This window comes from Diachasma alloeum, unplaced genomic scaffold (genome assembly GCF_001412515.2).
Source record: "Diachasma alloeum isolate Michigan unplaced genomic scaffold, Dall2.0 Dall_scaffold_00198, whole genome shotgun sequence".
Taxonomy (NCBI): Eukaryota; Metazoa; Arthropoda; class Insecta; order Hymenoptera; family Braconidae; genus Diachasma; species Diachasma alloeum.
Window position 1 is genome coordinate 2,736,073 of NW_021680363.1, and position 21,022 is coordinate 2,757,094.

Consider the following 21,022-nt stretch of genomic DNA (forward strand, 5'->3'; position numbering starts at 1 on the left):
CAATGGCTTGTTGTAAATTGTCCCAATAATATGTATCTAATGTCAGGTTTCACGGAGAATTAAGCTTCGACATCAGCGAACGTTGGCTCAGTGGAGGGCTCTTAGAAGCTATTATAATCCTCCAGAATAGGAAACTTCACTTGCCTTTGTGACACTCTCAAGTATGCTCTCAGAGTAAAGTGCGGTCATTCGCATCTATTTTCCAAAATTCGAGGTATCTTCGGCGATTTTTGTTGATTCAGTGATCAAGTGATCGCTAAATGCAATGCATTTACTGATTTTAAACATGCATGCACTCTCATATTCAAGTCAATTAACCCAATTACAGGATCGGATCGAATGCATAATACTGAAAATTTGCATTTGCTCCAGTATACCGCATCATATAGGATTGGACTCCAGAAATAATAAATCCAACAGACCAAGTACAGTACACGTACGTAAATAGTTATTGCACCGAATGAAAAATCCATATTGAATCCAAGTATTGCGATTGATTGGGTCGTTATGTAGAAGAATTTGAGCTCGTGCAGAGGCCAGTCTCGTGAAACGTCAAACCACAATGGAACTGAGAACTGAAACTGGCTATTCGATCGAGAATCATAAATCTCAGAAACGAGAGTATGAAGCAACGAAATGGCCGGGAGAGCGTTAAGTATCAAGCCTCTGGTCGAATTATGACGTACGGCATAGGTGCAAGTAGAAAATCGAAAATTAACGAACCCTGAGAGAATGATAAGCCAGAAGCAGGGAAAAGACAATTATTTAAGGGTTGAGATAACTCGGTTGCGTGGAAATTGTCGCAGAGAATGTTGAACAATCCTATTGATCCATTTTACCAAATTTTTTCCTGTTTAAAAAATGTATTCCGCATTGTTATTTACCAAAAAAAACTCTCTGTGTGCTCGCTCCCTTATCATATATCCCCCAACGATGTAGCATTGACATCCAGGGAAAGTACAATTCGTGGGTTGAATTTGAGAGCAGTCAAGATCTCTCCTTCACGACCCCCCATTGTGATATATTTAACGTCCTTTCAAGAGGCATAAAGTTAGGGGAATCTCGGAAGTTATCAAGTGCTTACAGAGTTTGGGCTGCAACGTTATGATTACGATGCTTGAGACAAAGAACTCATGACTTTACACGAAGAATGAGAAAAATGATCACTCCATTTTTCTCTTTTTTTCACACTTTTAAAGATCCTGTGTTAATTGAAAATGATTACTCCCCGATGAAGACTTGGCGAAATGGACTTTTCTCTCTTGTAAGTTCACGGGCAGTTTACCTTTCACTAATTGGGTATAAAGTTAACGTGTTTTCAGGATGCTTACCTTGACTGGACAGAAAAAGAAAAAAAATCATTATTACTGTGAAATTCAATCTCGAGAAAAAGGAAAATCGTATACTCTGCTTTAGAACGTTCATTGAAGGATGAAAAGAAAAGTAAACGAAACTTCAGTAAACATTGATCATACAATTTAGATGTTTTGATTCTGAACATTTGAAAGAAAAACATTGTATTATATGGAGGGAAGACAAATAAAGAACAAAAGCAAGAAAAGTACAAAAGAGTGCTCATACGAGCGATTAAATGCGCATAATACTTTTTCTTCTCTCGAGTTGTTCATGCCCCACAGCTTCCCCCTTTCTTATTATTCCTCTTACCCAAGTCCACCCTATAACTTATCAACTTTCGAGGAAGAACCATGTGGAGGGGGCAAGACTCCTAGCGATTCACATTCGTAATATATATTTCTCATTCTATCATTTTAACGGGAGCAAAGGGGAATATTTATTTGCAGTGAGTCAATTGTCGCAGGGAGACATCATTTAAAGTTCTACTCCCTCCCACTCATTCTGCTATAGTGATTCTGACATTTCTCATATTATTTGCTCGCCAAGCAGCTTATTCCAAATTCCACCAACTTCGACAAGTGAAGCAAACTCCGCCTGCTATTCTTTGTAAAAAGCATGAAACTGAAAATGCCCCCGGGGATTTAAACTGATAATCTTCACTATATGGAAGCATTATTAATTATTTTTGAGTTTGGAGATTACTTCAGAATTTCTAACGTTAATTGAGCGGAAAATAATGTAGCCCTGATCATTGTAATCACAAAATTCTGAAGCATGGCCTTCATGAAGATGAAAAATATATTGACTAAGCTCCTCTGTGGACGATATAAACAAGAGCCAATTTAAATTCATAGCAGGGATGATGTATTTTAGTACCTGCATGCAAGTTCTGGGTCAAGTTGATACTTGAAATTGGTTACACAAGGAATTGGGAACGGTACGTGAGTCTTCGATCGTGTTTACTTACAGTAAGGATACTAGACTCTTTCGGAATACTCAGAACATTGAATGTTCATGCATTCCGGAAACATACGATTGAGAAAAACCCTGTACAACTTTTTGTACATATCGATAAAAAATGAAATGGTATTTCCCATTCATTGTATTTTGTTTTTCCTACATTTTTCGTTGCATGTCAATTTTTTTATATTTAAAATGAACTCATCCAATGATAACGCTGTCAGCTCTGCGCATGCAACCGATCTTCTGACGGGTGGAATGATATATGATCAATGACCAAAGGTATTGATTTCAATGAATTGAAAATGATGACGGGTTTCCGTTAACATCGTTACCCACTACAAATCATCGATCACAGTATACCGCAAGCACATGACTATTCATAGACACTGGTGTGCGAATTCGAAATCATGCTATTCGATGGGTATCAAAGAGACCAATAAGCTCAGGGTAACCGAGGGAACTGATTGATTGGATATATTTCCGGAGTAAATAACCTTTAATTTTTCGAGCGAAAAGGCCAAAAAAGTAGATTCATTTGAGCGTGGATCTGGGGTTACGAGCGGAAACACGTGTCTTTAACGCGAGAGCAAGGGAAAAAACGCTGGTGGAAAAAAGCATTGAGACGATGTGGATTGTGCCAAGGTAGAATTCAAGAGGTTTGGAGCTGGCTTCTTAGCAGTTGAAGTTGGCTCAAGTCCAATCCTTTGGGTTGAAGAAATACTGTGACCCTGCTCCAAAAGAAAACTTAATCCCATCATTTTGAGAAATCCGGGTACCACATTACTATTCTCCTAATTATACATATAGATACTGGGTATTTGAGCCAGTGATTTCTTTTTCTCAAAAATAATTTCAATCAACGATCTTGAATGTAAACAATCCCACGAGCTTCCTCTCCATTTATATATCTATTTTACCTTGTAATCACTAACAGAAATCAGTGGAGATTGGTAGGAAATTTGCTGTGAACAAATGATCAACAACATTTATCTTCTCCAGCCCCCTGTAACGTTACAGACCATGAAAACCACCGCACCAACATCAATGTCTGCATAAAACATGTCGCGTAACCCCTTCTCTATGTGCAGTACCGCACACAAATTCATCCTGGAACCCCCCCGTTTTCAGCAAAAGAGGAGGGGACACGGTTGTGAGTAGATACCACCCCAGCAGGACTGTCGTCGTATGAATAATCATCACCCACACCACTTTGTGAGTAGAAAAACACCTGTACCATGGAAACCAGAAAACGACGTTCATATTTCCATCACTGTATTTTTTCCTTTCGCACGAATTGTTACAATCGACAAAAAAATTTCACATTGAAAAATATTCCTCCTTCTTGATAATGTTCTCAGAATTGTGGCCAATATAATTTATAACGTAGATGTGGATATGCTACTCACGAGCTGGTGTTATATACATCATCCCGAGAAATTAATGCGCATTATAATACCATTCTTGGAGGTCTGCGGTAAGCGGAAATAACGTCGTCGCGCTAGTAAAGTCCCAGAGCTTCCGGGTATGTTCCACAGTCGGCTATCCGGAGCTCACCGGGGAGAATTCCCTTGGTGACATTCTGAACAAGCCCAATGCGTCAGATTTTCGGGTAATTTCACGACCACTCCAAATTTTTTATCCATTTTATCCGCTCCTCTCATTTTCACATTCCTTTTAACAATAGTTGTGAAAAATGAGCATACCTTAGAGGCATTTTAAATCCGCATTACGGAATATATATATATATATCTCTCTCTCTCTCTCTCATCTCCTCTCAGCTTTGTGAGGATGAAATTTCAGGAATGAATTGGAGAAGTTGCCAACTATTTTTTCGTTTTCTCCAAGCTTTTTCATTTCCTGCGACTACGTTATTGTAAAAATTCAAATCTCACAGAATTGACCATGTCTTTGGATCCCAAATTATCTCGGCAAATTTTAATTTCTGTTGTTAAAGACAAAAGGTAGAGTCCATCGGGTAAATACAACAAATGATCACCGAACCGAAAGAATGCAGCTCATGTTGCTGGGGGCTCTGGTTCGTATACCGTTGGGACTCAATCTAAAAACTGTTCGCATGGTCGCGTCCAATCCTCTTTATGTACTGAGCACCTTCACATGATGGATGGAGAGGAGCGAGTTATATGCGAAAAGGTGATTGGTTCAACGAAAGAAGACTATGTCCACAGGGAGTGAAAAGTGCTTCCGAATCGGTGAGTTTGGAAATTAATCAAGTCAATTTGAGCTTCACACGTACGTACGGGTCATTTCCTCCTTCGCTTGAAATTCACTGACAATGAGTTGACATTTTTCCAATGGGACACTGTAGTCTGAGGTGATTAGTAGTCAGCCATACGGTGAAATTTCCAAAAATTTATAAAATTACAGAGGCATGATACATTACCAACACATATAACATTCTATTGTTCCCCTGCAATTCAAGTAAAAAGAATGGACAGACTCGGTGAATCCAGAAAAGTCGTTCTGGTCCGCTCAACCCTTCCCATAGAATATATTCCGGGACTGTCCGCAGTTATGGAGTGCTGTCGCAGTTGTTCGTCCGGAACGCACACGGACATTGAATTTATTCTGCAATTCGAAATGAATCACTTCCGTTTGAGGTAACGCGTTGAATTCAAAAAAATGTAGCAAAATCATTTGAGACCGTGTGTGTCCGGTATCTTGGAAAATATTGAACGATAAATTATCTGGGAGGAATTTCAATTGTCATTGTCATTCATCTGAAATATCATGGAACACCACGTGGAGTTAGTTGCCAAGCAGTATTCTTCCTTTGAGAGTACAAAGATCTAGCTTCCCAAAGGAGAAGTCATTTTTCAGTAGACAATGCGAGACTAAGGCAATAACCAAAGTGTGCAGAGGAAGGAACACGGTCGGTGGTGGTACAGCGGGGAAGCACTTTTCACGTCTTCATTCTCTTCAGCACTTTCGTTGTCGACTTATCAAGACTGCTTGTCCTCTTACACAAGCCACCCATACTATCTGGCCTCCCTAATTGCCCGAAGCATTAAGGACAATGCAGAAAATGGGTCGGCAAAGTTTTCACGACTACCGGACGGATATGCTTGACCTCCGCTGCAAAATTTTGTACACCAGCCAACTTTTAGCTAACACAATAAAATGACAATGAAGCTGGAGAATGTATTGGCGGTGACTAAAGGGAAGAAGAATGAGTTATATCACCTTTCACACCTGATCTATATAACATATAACGATGAGTGTTGCATAATGTTATTGGCATATACGTGATTTGGATCGTGTGTGAGTGCGAGGAAGAGGAAATCGAGAGAGTTGCGATTTACGGTGAATGTAAGGGATGCAGGGCTTGAGCTTGATTACGTAACACACCGTTACATGAATATTCATGGATGATACTACCATTCAATGGATATAGCTGTTTGGGATTAGTAGTTTGGTTTACCACCCTGAGGCATGCTGCCAGGACCATTGACAGAGGGTGCAGAAATCAGCTATTCTAGAATAGCCCCCACTTATCCAATCATTCCATATTTTCATCCCATTTATCGTGACATTTTGTACTTCACAATAACAACTCAATGCCAATTGTTTCACCAGTAGAAACATTAATTAATTTACAATTTACCTTTGTAGCAGTGATGTTCGATAGACGTTACCATTGGATCAAAATGTCAGCTCTCAGTTAGTTCTCTAATTGCAATGGGAACATGGAATACCGATTCGAATGCTCGAGGCGTCCGCAAATTAATCGAATATTGGAGGCACACGTTCAGGTATGGGGAAAACGGAAGCACGATAGAGGGACGACTCCATGTATCCTTGGTACACCTATTTGGCCACTAGGAACTAGGGGTGGCTGATCGATAAAGCAGATACAGGTGGAAACGTGAGCAGGTTGAGGTGATACTTCTGGCTTCATATCCGTCCTGGATTTATTACTCTTTCATGAACAAATCCTTTGAGTCCCAATGGATTTAAAGTGACATGAACACTTTCGTTACTTCTGCCACGCTGGGGGTATACTCATGAACTGTGAAAACTTGGAATTCCATTGAGAAATATCATCCCCCGGGGGATTTTCTGGCAAACCACTTGCAACAGTCGGTTGATTTTCATTCATCAACTACCGAAAATGACAATCTCTTTATTTTTCTCATTGCGGTAGAGCAATACACCTCCTATACAATTCTCTCTTCAGTTGTTTATCCTCCACAGACGTTGCATTTGCCATCGATCCATTAACAATGGTGGACTTCCCATGGACTCTAGCATATAGGGACAGTAATAGGGTCACCACACAGAGCATCTGTATACATCTTTTATGCAAGACTATGTTAGGTGCATGAGGAGTTTGTGTTATCAATACATTTTTCATTTCATCCTCTCGATTCAAAGCAAAGAAATTAATACTTTCTGTATTGCAGAGCTCTTTATTAATAATGAGCTCATCTAAAAAAAAAAACATGATTGACAGCGTGTATAATGAGATACTTTCTCAGATATTTCATATTCTCCATTGAGAATCCAACTCAGCGACGAGTCCTTTACGATTGAAAGCACATTGGAATATCGATTTATTTAAATGTGACAGCAATATTGAAAAGCTACAATATGAAGTCCTTCAATAGAATGCGGATCCTTTTGCTTCAACGTACAATGCGTTTTATTTTAATGCCTTTCAGTGTATTATGTTTCATGTCATAACGAGAATTGTACAGATGATGTAAAAATAAAAGTTTAACATGTTGACATGAATGACATTCTATTTCAGAAGCAATATGTACCGAGGATCATCTCATTCTTCCAGTAACTGGTCTCTTCTGATAAAAGAAGAAGACGTAACGAACGAGACAAGAACACGGTGAAAAGGTCTTATTGTTATGCTCAAGGAGAGCCCGTTATCCAGCAAAAGGATATTCCCAAAAGTCCATTGTAGGTAACAACAGGAAGAGGATGACCCCAACCATGATAAAAAATGAAAAGTCCCAGTGCCTCCATCATGTTCACTGATTTTCATTAAAATTCTCTAAACTATTTACTCGGTACTTATTATTTCCCGCGATTATGTTCTTCAGCTTGAAATGAACCTTCTGAGAGAAAATTAAAAAATTCTCATTCACAATTACGACCATTATCATGATCGTAGAATTCCTCCTAGAATAACCATGAAACTGATGGGAATTCTAAAGCTTTTGGATTGTCACTCCCAACTACTTCTTTCTGATTAAGATACTTGATTGAATTTTTGCAGATTCATATGCATATCCGCGATGAAATGCCGTGAAAAATCATGACATAATAGAAAAGCAACACCAGCTTTTGTTGAAAACTTTCTTACGACTTTCGAGAAATATTTTCCTACCCTATGCACTTTTTATGTTTTGTAATGATTAATGTTCCCCAGGCAGCGATAAAACCGATATAAACTTGGCGGATTCCTGAGGCAAAATACAGCCATTGGGTACACTTGTAGAGTGTTCAAGTTACAGATACATCGAAATTCACTCTGCAAGGTGAAACAAGTAGTGAGGTAAATTTTATTTTTTCATTGTATTTTTCTGAAATCTTGAAGTAGTTGGGAAAGGGAATAAAAAAGTTAATGGAAAAAAAATCCATTGGAGATCGAGGACTCGGAAAATTGCTATTGAAATTACCAATGGTAATTAATTGAAAGTCATATCGCTCTCTTTGAATATCGCTTCCCGAGAGTCTCTCATTTTCCCTGAAATGTACACTTTGCTGTCAATGAACAACTCCTCATGGATTCTCTATTATTTCAGCACTCGGATGAAATGCTCGGTTATTTCTTTTCTGATGGAGAATTATATGTGCCACAAGGGTTGCATGAGTTGTGCGTGCAGTTGGGTATTATCGATCCTATGCACCCCTATTTTATATGATACGTAAGTCCTTGAAGTACATAGCTGTGTAAGTTATGATTTTCGTTGTGAATAATAACGGAAAAGATAAAGAGTAGGTGTTATAATGGGGACTAGGAGGAGAAATAAAACGAGAGAGTGGAAACGTGCGATAATGGCATTTGTGGCCTCGTGCATTATGTCTAATGTTATATCATGAGATAACACAAAGGCGATTACTCATTTGTCCCTTTTGGCCAATCTACTTGGTATCACGATATCTTTGTAGCACTCGTAATTACTTTTCTACAAAGTATAATAGCATCAAAGGGGAGAGCTTTCACATTCATGATCACTAGATTGTACTAGCGCGCATGATCACAGGGATGCAAGTACAGTTTCCATTAAGTCTAATTTTGAAATTGAAATTTTGACGCTCATCCCAATGTAAAAGAGAAAAATGACTTTTACCAGAAATATTGTCTACATGGCGCATCCAAAGATGGAAAACAAAATATCTGAGCTCTTGCGATAACTGATAAAGATGAATGGCGGAAGGAGAGAAAGAACGTATCTCTTCTGCAAGATAAATATTGATTAAAGAGGCCACAGTGTTGTCTCACAAGGCCATTCTCCTGTGGGATTCAATGAAGACCTAGAGGAATAAAAATTGGGAAGGATCGACTCCACGTTCTTTACTCCTCGGAAGATAAAATTCTACTGGGAATTGCGAGGTGGGAAACACACAAGGTACCTAAAAAAAATCATCCATTTCCTCCTGTGAGTTCCAATTACGAATTTCAAGATCCGATCAATTAGCCCCTCATGTATAGATATTCCAAATTTAGCGGGTCGAGAAATGACGTGCTAGAGCCTCTAAACATGACAAATGTCTCTAAAGATGATATCTGTTTTCAATTGAAAAGCAGAGTTGTGCCATCATTGTCTAGGAGCACAATGGGGTCTAGGAGTATGTATAGAACATTGGGGTCTAGGATTCTATCTAGGTTTTTATTCCGATAAAACCAAAAAACATACTCTCCTCGTAATTTGAATAAAATCATCGACCCAAACAGCAACTAATAATATACCCACTAAATGTTCGACATTCAACAAAAGTGTTCATTCTTACTCAAATTAATCTGGAGAATGCTTGCGGCAGTACAATATTCCTACCAGACCGGTCGTCTGCGGTGAAGTCTATGCATTTAGTGGTCATTCCCTAGACAACTAGTGGAACATATATAATCCCACATGAGCCTTCCATTACTTAAGTCTTCACGTTACTACAATTAAACGTATGTGATACCAACATTTCACATTAATTAACTCAGAATTCAGAATGACCAATATTTACTATCCAAATGATGATAATTTTTCAATGAGCTTCGTCAAACAAGTCGAGTTATATTCATAACATAAAAATAGAGAGACGAAGGAACCGACCGAACAAGTTTACAGAGTTTTCAAATTGCTCGCAATATACTTAACTATTCAGGTAAATAACGCGCCAACTTTCGGTGAAACGTTTTAACCAAATGAGACCAGTTTCCATTAACGAAATTGAAATGACCGCTCATGAAGTATTAACAAAAAAAAATCGTATGAAAAATAATAAATTTTGTATTTCTGGAGTAAGAAGAAAAACAGAGAAAATCATATGTATATTGAATAAAATTCTCGAAAGAACGAAATTGCCAAGTTCAAAAAATTTTGCAACTCGTCTGTGTGGGTATTGTAGAATGGGCCTTCGTGTGACCGAGAGAACAGTCAAGCTGAAAGAGACTAAAAGAAAGAATAGCGGGGAGTGAGTGGAAAATGTTAAAGAGAAAGAGAAGGAAAAAGATGAAAGAGGGATGGGGAAATTCGCATTCACCTTCGGGGTACTTTCAGCAAATGCAAGGGAATGTGTACTAGGCATTGGAGACCTGGTGTGGAAGGAGGCTATGCGAGCAAAGCAATAGAGAGCTATATGGCATGCGGTAGAGACGACGGTGGAACAAGGGATAGAGAGAGAGAGAGAGTATGTTGCCAGTAGCCGATATCCTCCAAGTGCTCAACTATCCACATATGGAGAAAACAATTCGGCTATTTCCATCCAATATTAATTAGGTAATTGGTGATGTTATTTAATATGAGATCAATGCCCACAATGTTCTCCACTTTTATGAATAATAATAATGGAATGTAGAAGAAGAATAATATGATATCGAACGTAATTTCAGTGCAATATGTACCTATGGATCGGTAGTGTATGCCCGGATATTAGACGAAAGTATGCAACAAGCAGGGAAAACTCGTGGGTGAAGCTCGCTTATGTCCCCGGGGACGATTTCATCGGCATCCAATCTCAGTCTACAGACTACCTCTTCTTCAATCCCCTCGCTCCACTTGCTCACTCTCCACTCTACTCTATCCCCAGTCGTTCCAGGCAATCCCTTGTATAGTTGGACGACTATGCACTACCGAACTTTTATCCATCCATACCAATTACTGACTCTTCAAATGTTCCCTCCGAAAATGTTCCACTGGAATAAACTATCTGCCAAGTGCTGCTGTTTTTTTTCCCTCTCCATCCGATCGCCCTGAATTGAATCGAATCGATAAACGCTCATCAACTGCATAATTACATGTCATTTGTACAATTACGCCCGGCAAATATTGATCGGCATTTAAGTGTGTACTCCACCACTCAACGGAATAGTGGGTCATTATATTAAATTCAATTTGGCATTATGTTACATTTAATTTCACGATGTTTTAGTGACAAAATACAATGGCTGATTTCATTTCTATCGTTTCAATTATGTAATTAGGTGAAGTTGGTTTATCCGAGCGAAATATCGGGGCCGATTATAAATGGGCAGCGCTCATTTAGTATTTTCAACAGATGATGAAACATTTTCCCTCTTATATTTCATTCCACAATGAAATATTTCAGAGTGACGAGACAATAATGGAATGGAAATGATTTACAACATTGACAACGCAACCCAGAGAATCCATGATAATTCCAAAATCTGTCGGATAGCTGTATGTAATTTTATCATTTCCATCGTTAAATTAAATATGTCGTTCGAAACCACCGAATCCCGTCATTTCATGCTTTATTGATTCACTCTTTCCCATGCGCTTTCATAAAAAAATAATAAAGCCCTTTGCATATCAATAAATTGATATGAAGTATGATGAGAGAAAAATGCTAATTCGGGGAATGGAAGAGTAAAATGTTTGCATAATTTGAAAAACTAATGTAGAGAATATAAATACAACAACATGAGGCGTCTCGGGAGAACGTTAATAGACAGCTGGAGGCGTCGCGACACTCGATTCTGGCCGATTCTGGAGCCGCAGTACAGTTGCACAGTTGGGTAGAAAAGAAGGAAAAAACATATTTGAGAAAAAGTCAAGCAAACAGCAATAAGAGGCAAGGAATACACGAAGGAAAAGAAGAAGAAGAAGAAGAAGAGAGATTAAAAAAAATACAATACTGCCAAGATTTATCTCTGGTTATCTATATGGTGACCACGTAAAACTGACTTCTGAAATGAGAAAAATGTGAGAATCGGAAATACAGCATATTCTTGAGATACGATATTGGCTCGAGCTGACGGTATATTCGATCGTACAGTGGTTATGCACATGCGCACGAATGAGGGTAGTGTACAGAACAGATAGCAAAACGAGACGACAGTAAATGACGGCAATCGTATCGTGCGTCTCGCCTCGCCGGATGTTCGAACGCGACAGCACAGGCTCATGCAAAAGGAAGAACTGTCTCCGCAATAAAACTAACGCCTTCAACACTATGAATGAATTGGATTTACATGACAGCGGGATTAATAATTCAAAACAGCATTAAAACAACAGAAGATGAATGAGAATTATGACACGACAAAATGCATATAAATCGAGGCATTGAAAACTGGAAGCAGAACCGAAATCAGAAATAATACTTTGAATTCCATCAAGAGTCATTGAATAATTCCCGTCAACATCCAGAGCTATTTTTTGTCCACTCTTACATAATGCTTTATGTTGAAAATCCCTCAAAGCCGTTCTCTATTCTTAAAGTTTAATCCTCTGGAATGCTCCGTTGAAGGTGGTACTCCTTCCGTGGTAAAGGCATTATCTTTGACAATATATTTGTACACAACAGACCTCGAAACTCGAAGAATAATTGACAGAAAATATAAGCAAAGTTCGGCTGGAAGAGACTAAAATAAGTCCCTCCTTAACACAACTCCCGAAGAGAAAAGTGGAATAATGTAAAAAATCACAAGTATTGATTCAATAATGAATAACTCGGCGGGGGTAAACTTTTGTCGGGGTCGAAATGGAGAATAGTCTTCTTTCTTGGAAAAGTTGGTACTACGAGTACACTATTCGAAAAGTAAACCGCATGGAAAAAACTGTCTGGAGAAAATTCTCCAGACACTACAATATTACTTGTTTCAAAATGTGAAGAAAAGGTACAGTGCCTGGTGCGACGCAGACGTACGATAAAAAATTGGATAAGGGCACAGAGGCTGTGCTCGTGGGAGGATAGACTGTTATATGCCGACTGGACGTGACCTTTTAAAATCAAGAAGCACTGCTGAAAACCTCCAATTCATAAAAAAAAAATTTATATCATCAAGTCTGATGAATTGGCAGTGCGAGTTTTCCCAGACAAAGAAAATATTCTACACTGAAATTTCATTTGCACACCCCAGTTTTTATTCGGAAATACGATTGACTGACAGGAAACAAGTGAATGCAACCAGAAAAGGAATGAAAAAAAGTGAACAAAATGATGAACACTCGGATTCGGCAAAACTGGTAGGAGTAAGGTATTTGTAATTTTCATGAAAACCGAATCGGCGAGCCGTAACGCGGTGGCCGCTATCGATTTTGTGTAATCCCCCTGAACTCGTCCCTCTTCACTCCTCGCTCCACAACCCCTTCATCTCTTTCATACCTTCCACTAAGCGTGGTTTTCAGGGATAAGTGCATAACCATATTTCGTAGACTAATTTTTATCTCTAAAAAATAAATCGCCGTTTTGGGAGAGCCATTCACACGATTTTGTCGTATTACATGTGCAATAAAGGAGATATGAAAATTTTTTGCATAGAATTGGAGAAATGAAATTCTCATGAGATAACCGAAATGAAACGAAAATAACAGAACGATAACATTTCGATTTGTGGAGTGAAAACAGATATAAACAATGACGGATTGATTGGTGGATTGAATGCGGAGGGGAGACCAGGTGTAAATAATGTAAATGGTATAAACGAGAAAGAGACAAGTATTTAATTAAATGTGATTGGTCTGAGTGACGCCTCTGGTTCTTTTTAATCCAACGATTGGATCGCACATGGTAGAACATCCGGGTTAGCTCCTTGTTTTTTTCAATTACTCTTCCAAGCTTATAAAACATGCATTGTAGAGTAGTGAAAATACATTGCAGAGGTGGATACCAAATTCGATTCGGAATAAAAGAATAAGAGCAGTGAAATGGGGTTCACTGCACCGGATTCGTTTTTCAGACTCATTTTAATGCCAGATGGTGTAACATCATTAGAACAGAGTTCAGTGGAATCCGTAAATAATTCAATGCTCGAGAATCTAATATGGCTGATGAAAATTTAATGAGAATTTCATTTTGAGATGATCCCCTCTGGAATTCACAACAACTAGAGACATTTATATCGAAGATATTCACTGATGCATGGCACTATCGATTGTATTAATTTTTCAGATTTAATCCGTATCCATTTCCTTCGACTGTCGCATAACATAAATTCAAGCTGTTGAATTATTCACGTATAATAAATAATAGATTGGCACTTTATCACTCGGAAACTCAGACTCCCAGAAAGAGGATCATTGTTAATCAGGAAAGAGTGAAATCGAGGCCATTGTCAGGAAGGTACGAGACAAAGCGGAACGATAACTTTAACGACCAGCAGCAGTAGCAAAGTCCAGTGTTACTCGGCTTATAACCAGCACACTACAAATATCACCTGGCCTGCTGCACCTACATTTTCCCCGAGCACATTATCAGAGATCTTTGATTCGTCGAATTTTTTTTCCCCGAAAAAGTCAGGAAAAAGTAATTATTACTTGGCTTTTCATTTGTAAATAATTTTTATTGTTGAGATAATTAATTTTCCAATTTGTAAGTTTTTCGTTGCTGATGAAAACCAAATAGTACAATACGGAAAAATGGAGCCAGTGAAGTCTTAACAAAACGCTCGAAGCCGTGAAATAACGTACATTAAAATTAAAAAACAGTTTTAATTCAACTGTTGATAATTTAAGCTGAATTGGAAATTTAAAAAATGCATGACCAAATTATTTCCTCATCGTAGTCGATTGCAAGCCCAGCAATTTTAATAATATTCTGCACGAAATGGAGAATGTCACTGTCAGTATTAACTAAAACATGGGTGAAACGATTTTACGAGCGTAGGCCAGATTCAATACTTGTTAAAGGAAGTCATAAAGATCATTGCCACCTTACAGTACTTGAACAAAGTGTCATGGGAAGAAACGACTGTAGGCGAACAGTCGGATAAGGAATCGTCGTTGAATCGCAAATAAATACTACAGTGGATTTTTGTAACGGTAAAACCACAAGTTGCACATCTGTGTGTATGCACTTGAAAGGTGAAGGAGAATACGAAGACGCGGGTGTATTCATGTGCAGCAAATTGTACAAGGCTGAAATCATTTTTTTTCTTCTTTACCTTGGTGACGGAGTCGTTAACAAATGGCTGATCGAGTGTAATCAGCGAATGAGTCATGGTTAATAGAAACTGGTGTTGATAATGAAATGTTATGCCTGTAGGCAATTGAAATGACCATTGAATTAGAAAACAAAATCATACAAAAGAACTCAATAAAAGTTGGAGAAATGCCCTTGATGGAATATATGACTGCAAAAGTGATGACGTGATCAAGAACGATAATTACTCCAGCAGCTGAATATTAAACGCGTTATAATGGTTTCCGCTGCCTGCTGCTCGGAATGTTAAAGTAACGATGAGGATAATTGGAATAGCAAAGTTTGAAAGTAATACGACTCAAGGACAATCGGATAGTCTTTGAAATCCTTGGCCAGTTGAATGCGCAAAATACAATCTCTCGACTGAGAAAAAATCCGCGTAAATTTCTGAATTAAAAATAATTGAAAATATTAAATTAATTAAAAATAATCGTCATTTTGCCACTTCCTCGAAACAAAAGCGAACCACCTTTCCTCATTCATTCTGGAAACAAGATTTGACTTGAGGTGTAACTTTTGTTCAAAGTTGATATCCGGTAATTCTCCCTTGATGAAACTTTGTTCAATGGGCATACGGCTGATATATGTATCAACGGTTGGAAAGTTATTATGAGACAAAACCGACTTGATATCGCTTCAACCGACGCAATCATTACGATGAAACTGTTTCGATGCTTGAAATATATACTGAAGGGGATTTTCTGCACTGGGTCCTCCGTTTCCGTATTTCACACGACAGCAGCGACTAGTCGTCGAATGCCGTTGACCTTTCGCCACTCAACAATAGTTTCCAATGGTGTGGTGTGATTGTTCGCACAGAATAGGAGCGATGATTTCTCCATCAAATTTTCAGCCAGTCAAATTTTGAGAGATTACTTTTCAATTGATTTTAAATTCAATCAGAGTCGAGATGGAAGGAAAATGTTAATTTTATAACTCTAAAAATAACCTCTGTAGACATTGCATACTATCATTATCGAAAAAATCAATAGGCTTGGAAGGAAACACTTGTATCCACGTGAGAATCTCTCAATTAGAGTAAAGGGTAAACGTTTTGACATTCCAATTCACGTAGAAATATCGATATCGAACCAGATGATATGAAACATTCCACTCTCTATAAATATTCAAGACTGAACTGACTCAAGCAAGACAAGATAACATTTTTGAAACATTGAAACATAAAAAACAAAATAAATATTATTTCCCAAGATGGCCTTGAAAAACTTCACACGACTTGATTTCTAGCCACATGTATATTGTCGGTAACCTTGACAGCCGAAAATTGTAGATAGTCACGACAAACGCAGCTGGAGGTGAGTCAGAAACCCCCATGAGTGTCATTGACCTCTTCATCAATGTGAAATAACATGTGAAAGTGAAGCAGACTTGAAAGACCCAGAGATCTCCTTTGAATTTAGAACAATAATTCGTGGATACTCAACCGAAGAATATAATAGCATAGGCGTGAATCACTGAGTGTGGCAGAAGCACGAATTTACGAATTATACTTCGTGATGCTAAATCGGCGGAGGAAAAAGATAGATGAATTCCACTAGTCAATTAGAGTCCCTAAAAATTATGGGATCTGCATTTTTTTTTTGTTAATTTGACGATTTTTACCTCTCAAAGCATTGAACAGATTTCATCATAAGACCAATATCCTGTGGAGTTTCTCACGAAAGAGGAGAGAACCTTTCAGGATCAATGCTGGATGTACTACAAGATTAGGGAGACGGTGTGAACATCACTGAAAGGGGAAAAGCGAGAAGTCTTAGAATATCTCTGCAAATCGCTTTCACAACTTTGTGGATTATCTGAGTAACGTTTCACAGCTTCTACAAATGAGTCTTAGTTTTTCTTGACTGGATTGATGGACACTATCGACGAGCACAAACTGCTTTCCAAACTAATTATTGAGCGAATTCTTATATAAATATGATTGTCATTTGACAGGTAATTCCACAAAACTACACTACCGTGAACATTAAAATTGCTACAATTTCATTGAAAGAACAATTATGGCGATATTTCAAAATAAATCTTTAAATCCTTAACCCTCTATTTCATGTCGTGTAACACCATAAAAGAGCACCAGAAAATGAACCTGTGGTTTTTGCTCTAAAATGCAAATGAAACTGAATCACGAATGAGTGCACAGAACTGGTTTGAAACCCGAGAGCAACACATAATACATATCATCTCTCTCATTTTTCTACGCCCGTATGAACCTTTTTTTCATCACGACTCCTATCAAGCCGAGCAAGAACAAGAAATATACGTCATAATCGAGCTGTAACAAACGGAAAGTATTATTTTTCAACGCTTTCGATTGCGAAATTGGACGCCAACAGGAGAAAACCTTCATACCGATGAAACTGCGAGTAGACGAAGCGTGGACAGTAGTAACTCTCGTGTATATGCGATGAATACAATCCACACACATGCGAATTTGACGGTGAGAGAGAAACAAAAATCGAATGGCAATAGCAATAATAATCGACCAACGAAATACCCTGTGCAAACATTAAAATTTGAAATATTTTTCAAATAAATTGATGAAATTGCTATCAACTGAATTCAATATCCGCTGGAAGTATTGGCCTTTGCACAGTACCTGGCTAAAAAAAATATTGACGTACCGGAGAGAATTTTCATTTTATCCCATCACCAGCTTAAACTTCAAACAAACGCAATTTTATTTGTTTCTATTGAAGCATGAAAAAAATTTAATTATGCGTTCCTTCTATGCTCAATATTTTCCAAACGTTCTATTACCCATCCTATGACCTGTAACGCAGAAAAAAAAACATCTGTCGGTTACTACATAGCCTCTTCTGGCCTCTCCGATGATTCACCACAACTCACGAACGTGCTTGAACGCGTCATATGTTTCTCACGTGCGACACTTTAGTTCTCAACTCAACATTTTAACGTAGAGAACAATGAATTATTTGTTCACCACCACGAGAAGAGTAAGAGCTGCAGGCGAAGAAATTTAGCAAAGGAGGACAATGAGACCAGAGGAGATGGGACGCGGATGCAAGAGATATTCAGAGATAATGATGATAAACCACTTACCACTCTCGATGTACGGGACGAGAAGCAGGAGGAAAAGGACGTATCCGCACGTATCACTTGGCATCGTAACCATATTCCCCGACACTCTGTGTGGATCCTATTCTTGCATCCGAAATGACAATAAAAATAGTATACAACTGGCACAAAAAACAAAAACCGTAACAGAATTAAAATTCAACCACGATTGACAAACGGAGCACTCACTCACTTTTCACTCCAATATATTTGTACTCCAATTAAGAAAAAAAAATCCGAGATATGATTTTAAGAGTAGTATCACTTTACGTTTCACAAGCACCACTGTATTGCTCCACAACCAACAACTATTATAGTTTACGATGACTACACTGCTCTGAAATGAGAGTTGAATGCAGCGGGGAAATAATATTTATTTATTATGAATTGAAAGAAAAACACAGATTCACGCCATCGTGGAGTGTATCCCAGTGCTCCGAAAGGATTAGCCGAAAATCATGAAATAAAAAATCACCACTGTTTTTTGACTTCACTCACTTGCTCCTTCACGTCACAGCTGACCGCCTCTCCTCGATGTAACAATATGTATCGTGTAATTATGCGACACATCTCAGGAAGAATCTACATCCGGAGGCACTCGCCACCATCATCCTGTCAGTTTTTATCTCCTGTTTTCTTTCACTACTACTGCCTACAGTTTTATCTACCACACGTCCACACACAGCACAAGCGAGTAGAGCCCTACGGCCTCTCGTCCGGGTCTATACACAACTGGGCTTATGGGTGTTTTGCCTCGGCTTTTCTCGCCTGATGACTAGTTCCGCCGCTAGATGGCGACACATCACAAAACTTGTGCGGACGCTGAAACGTCGCGAATGTCATGAACCACCGGTACTGGTATATATAGGTATACTGGAACGGCCGCTGGAGATCAGAACCGTGCCGAGAGAGACAAGTCCCAAGTGGTCGCTCTATCCTCCATTTTCACAATGTGATTGGTGTGTGTTGGTAACTCATTGGTTTATTCAAATTAAGCCACATCCCTCGAAACAAAGAACAAATACAGCCCTGTGCACGTGAGAAAAAGACACGTCTACTGCTTGAGACTTCTCGCTCGGCACGGTTTCTCCCCCAGATGCGTGTAAATGGCGGGAGGCCGTTCCAGTACAAAGTACTCGCCACAAGAGAATGGGGGCGCGTTTCGCAATCGACGTAGTAGCAGTAGCAGTACTGTAACCCTATCTAATTTTGCTTTACCGCAGCTACGGTAGTTGATTCCGAAACGCACCCCCGGTCTTCGGTTTTCGCCGGAAGTCTTCCCACGGGGGTAAACACGAAGACCATTCTCTTGTGGTGAAAACTTCACCTATAGAATAAAATTTATAAAATAAAATTGAGCGAACATGATTGCCGTTCAACAGGCCTTTATTCAATTTAAAAAGTAAAATGCAAAAAAACGTAGGCGGGAAGAAATAAAAAAATCAATTTTTCAATGTGTCCCTAAAGTTTTAAAATCTATCGATTTTTTCGAATAATGGAAAAATACCCAGAAATTTGATTTCTATCCTTGTCTTTTGATAGAATGAATAGAATAAATGACAGAAATTGAGAAATGGAAACTCATAGTTTTGTCGGATTATTATTATGCAATTAATATTTATTCATTTTGAATTACAGAAAAATAGTCCTTTAGCGAATTCAAATGGAGGAAATGCGTGCAGCGACTGCCATCAGGTGGTGGAGGTTGGTGGCGTTGAGGTTCTGGGAATCTCCAGTGGAACAATAACAATCTCGCCTGTCCTTATTGTATATGCGTCAACTTGATCGGGGGTAAAAATTAAAACTAATATTTTTTTGTGTAAGAAAATGTGAATTTCACGAAAAAAAAAATTACCCGACCACCTCGGATTGTAGCTAATAGTCAAATTTAATGAAAACAAAAGTTGAGAAATTCAAAAAATTACAAAAATTCAAAAAATTACAAAAGTCGCATGAGTGTATCCAATTTTTTTAATACTCAAGTGTGGTAATAATCGAACAAATGTACCAAACCATTAACTAAACAATTTATTATAATTATTGAATTTCAGTCTGTAAACGTTGTCAAAGAGTTGCCCTAGGACGTTCATCGCCAAAATTCCTCTTATTCCTCTTATTTTTTAGTTGGTTTTTTCTTCATCTTCTTCTTCCTCGGTCCTCCGAAGCAACAGAGCCTATTGAGAATGAATAAATATTGCCCCGAGTCGAGGATTTGGTTCTGACTGGACGTACACAGGTTTTTCAAGATCTGTCCAGACCTAGATGGACCTGGTAAGTCCTAATCAGTTCTGCGACGTACTTTTCCGGAGACCTTTCGAATCCTCAGTTCTTTTCGGTCCTGAGAAGTCCTCTATGCTACCGAGACGGCGGGATTTTACTAGGGGGTGGAGGGGAAGGCATGTATGCGGAGGGTTGAAATTTGTAGGCAACGAGGAGACAGGGTTGCAGAATATATTTTAGCCCCCCTCGACTCCCCGTTTGCAGGCGGTGTTTAAATAAAAAATAGTGAACGTTGATTCTGTATTTATTGACCTCCTGATGCCAATGAAACCCTCGGAGGTGACAGAAAAGGGGAAAAAAATTTTTTCATTTTCACGTAGGTCAAGGGTGAAAGTCGATTTTTGCCAAAATTGAATTTTTTAGCCGAGTGAACGTTGATTCTAACTATTTAAGTGACGGGCTAGTCAGAACTGTTAAAAGTATGTGGAAAAAGTGAAAACTGAGAAACAGTTTTTTTTGGCCCCAGCGAAAGGGTCAGATTTTCGGGTTTTCCGGGGCAAGTGGATTTTCGCCAAAATCGAATTTTTTGGACGGGTGAACGTTGATTCCAACTATTTAAGCCACGGGCTAGTCAGAACTATCAAAACTATGTGGAAAAAGTGAAAACTGAGAAACCGGTTTTTTTGGCCCCAGCGAAAGGGTCAGATTTTCGGGTTTTCCGGGGCAAGTGGATTTTCGCCAAAATCGAATTTTTTAG

The 21,022-nt window shown here is 38.6% G+C and overlaps 2 protein-coding genes and 1 long non-coding RNA gene across 4 annotated transcripts in view; 1 reads left to right on the forward strand and 2 right to left on the reverse strand.

Moving 5' to 3' along the window:
- Positions 1-18,814, reverse strand: part of LOC107035459 (disintegrin and metalloproteinase domain-containing protein 10) — a 33,464-nt gene extending 14,650 nt beyond the window's left edge. For both annotated transcript variants that reach the window (XM_015252869.2, XM_015252868.2), the window contains exon 1: positions 18,031-18,814. In XM_015252869.2, the coding sequence (XP_015108355.1) occupies positions 18,031-18,103 (73 nt within the window). In that variant the 5' untranslated portion in view covers positions 18,104-18,814. The remainder of the gene's footprint in view (positions 1-18,030) is intronic.
- A 432-nt stretch (positions 18,815-19,246) lies between these two features.
- On the forward strand, positions 19,247-20,348 carry LOC107035462. The gene is made up of 3 exons (XR_001460748.2): positions 19,247-19,333; positions 19,684-19,836; positions 20,170-20,348. It is a non-coding gene; the product is annotated as an uncharacterized LOC107035462 (long non-coding RNA).
- Positions 20,007-21,022, reverse strand: part of LOC107035461 — a 3,845-nt gene continuing 2,829 nt past the window's right edge. Inside the window, exon 5 of the mRNA XM_015252870.2 lies at positions 20,007-20,219. Coding sequence (XP_015108356.1) covers positions 20,159-20,219 — 61 coding nt within the window. The 3' untranslated portion in view covers positions 20,007-20,158. The remainder of the gene's footprint in view (positions 20,220-21,022) is intronic.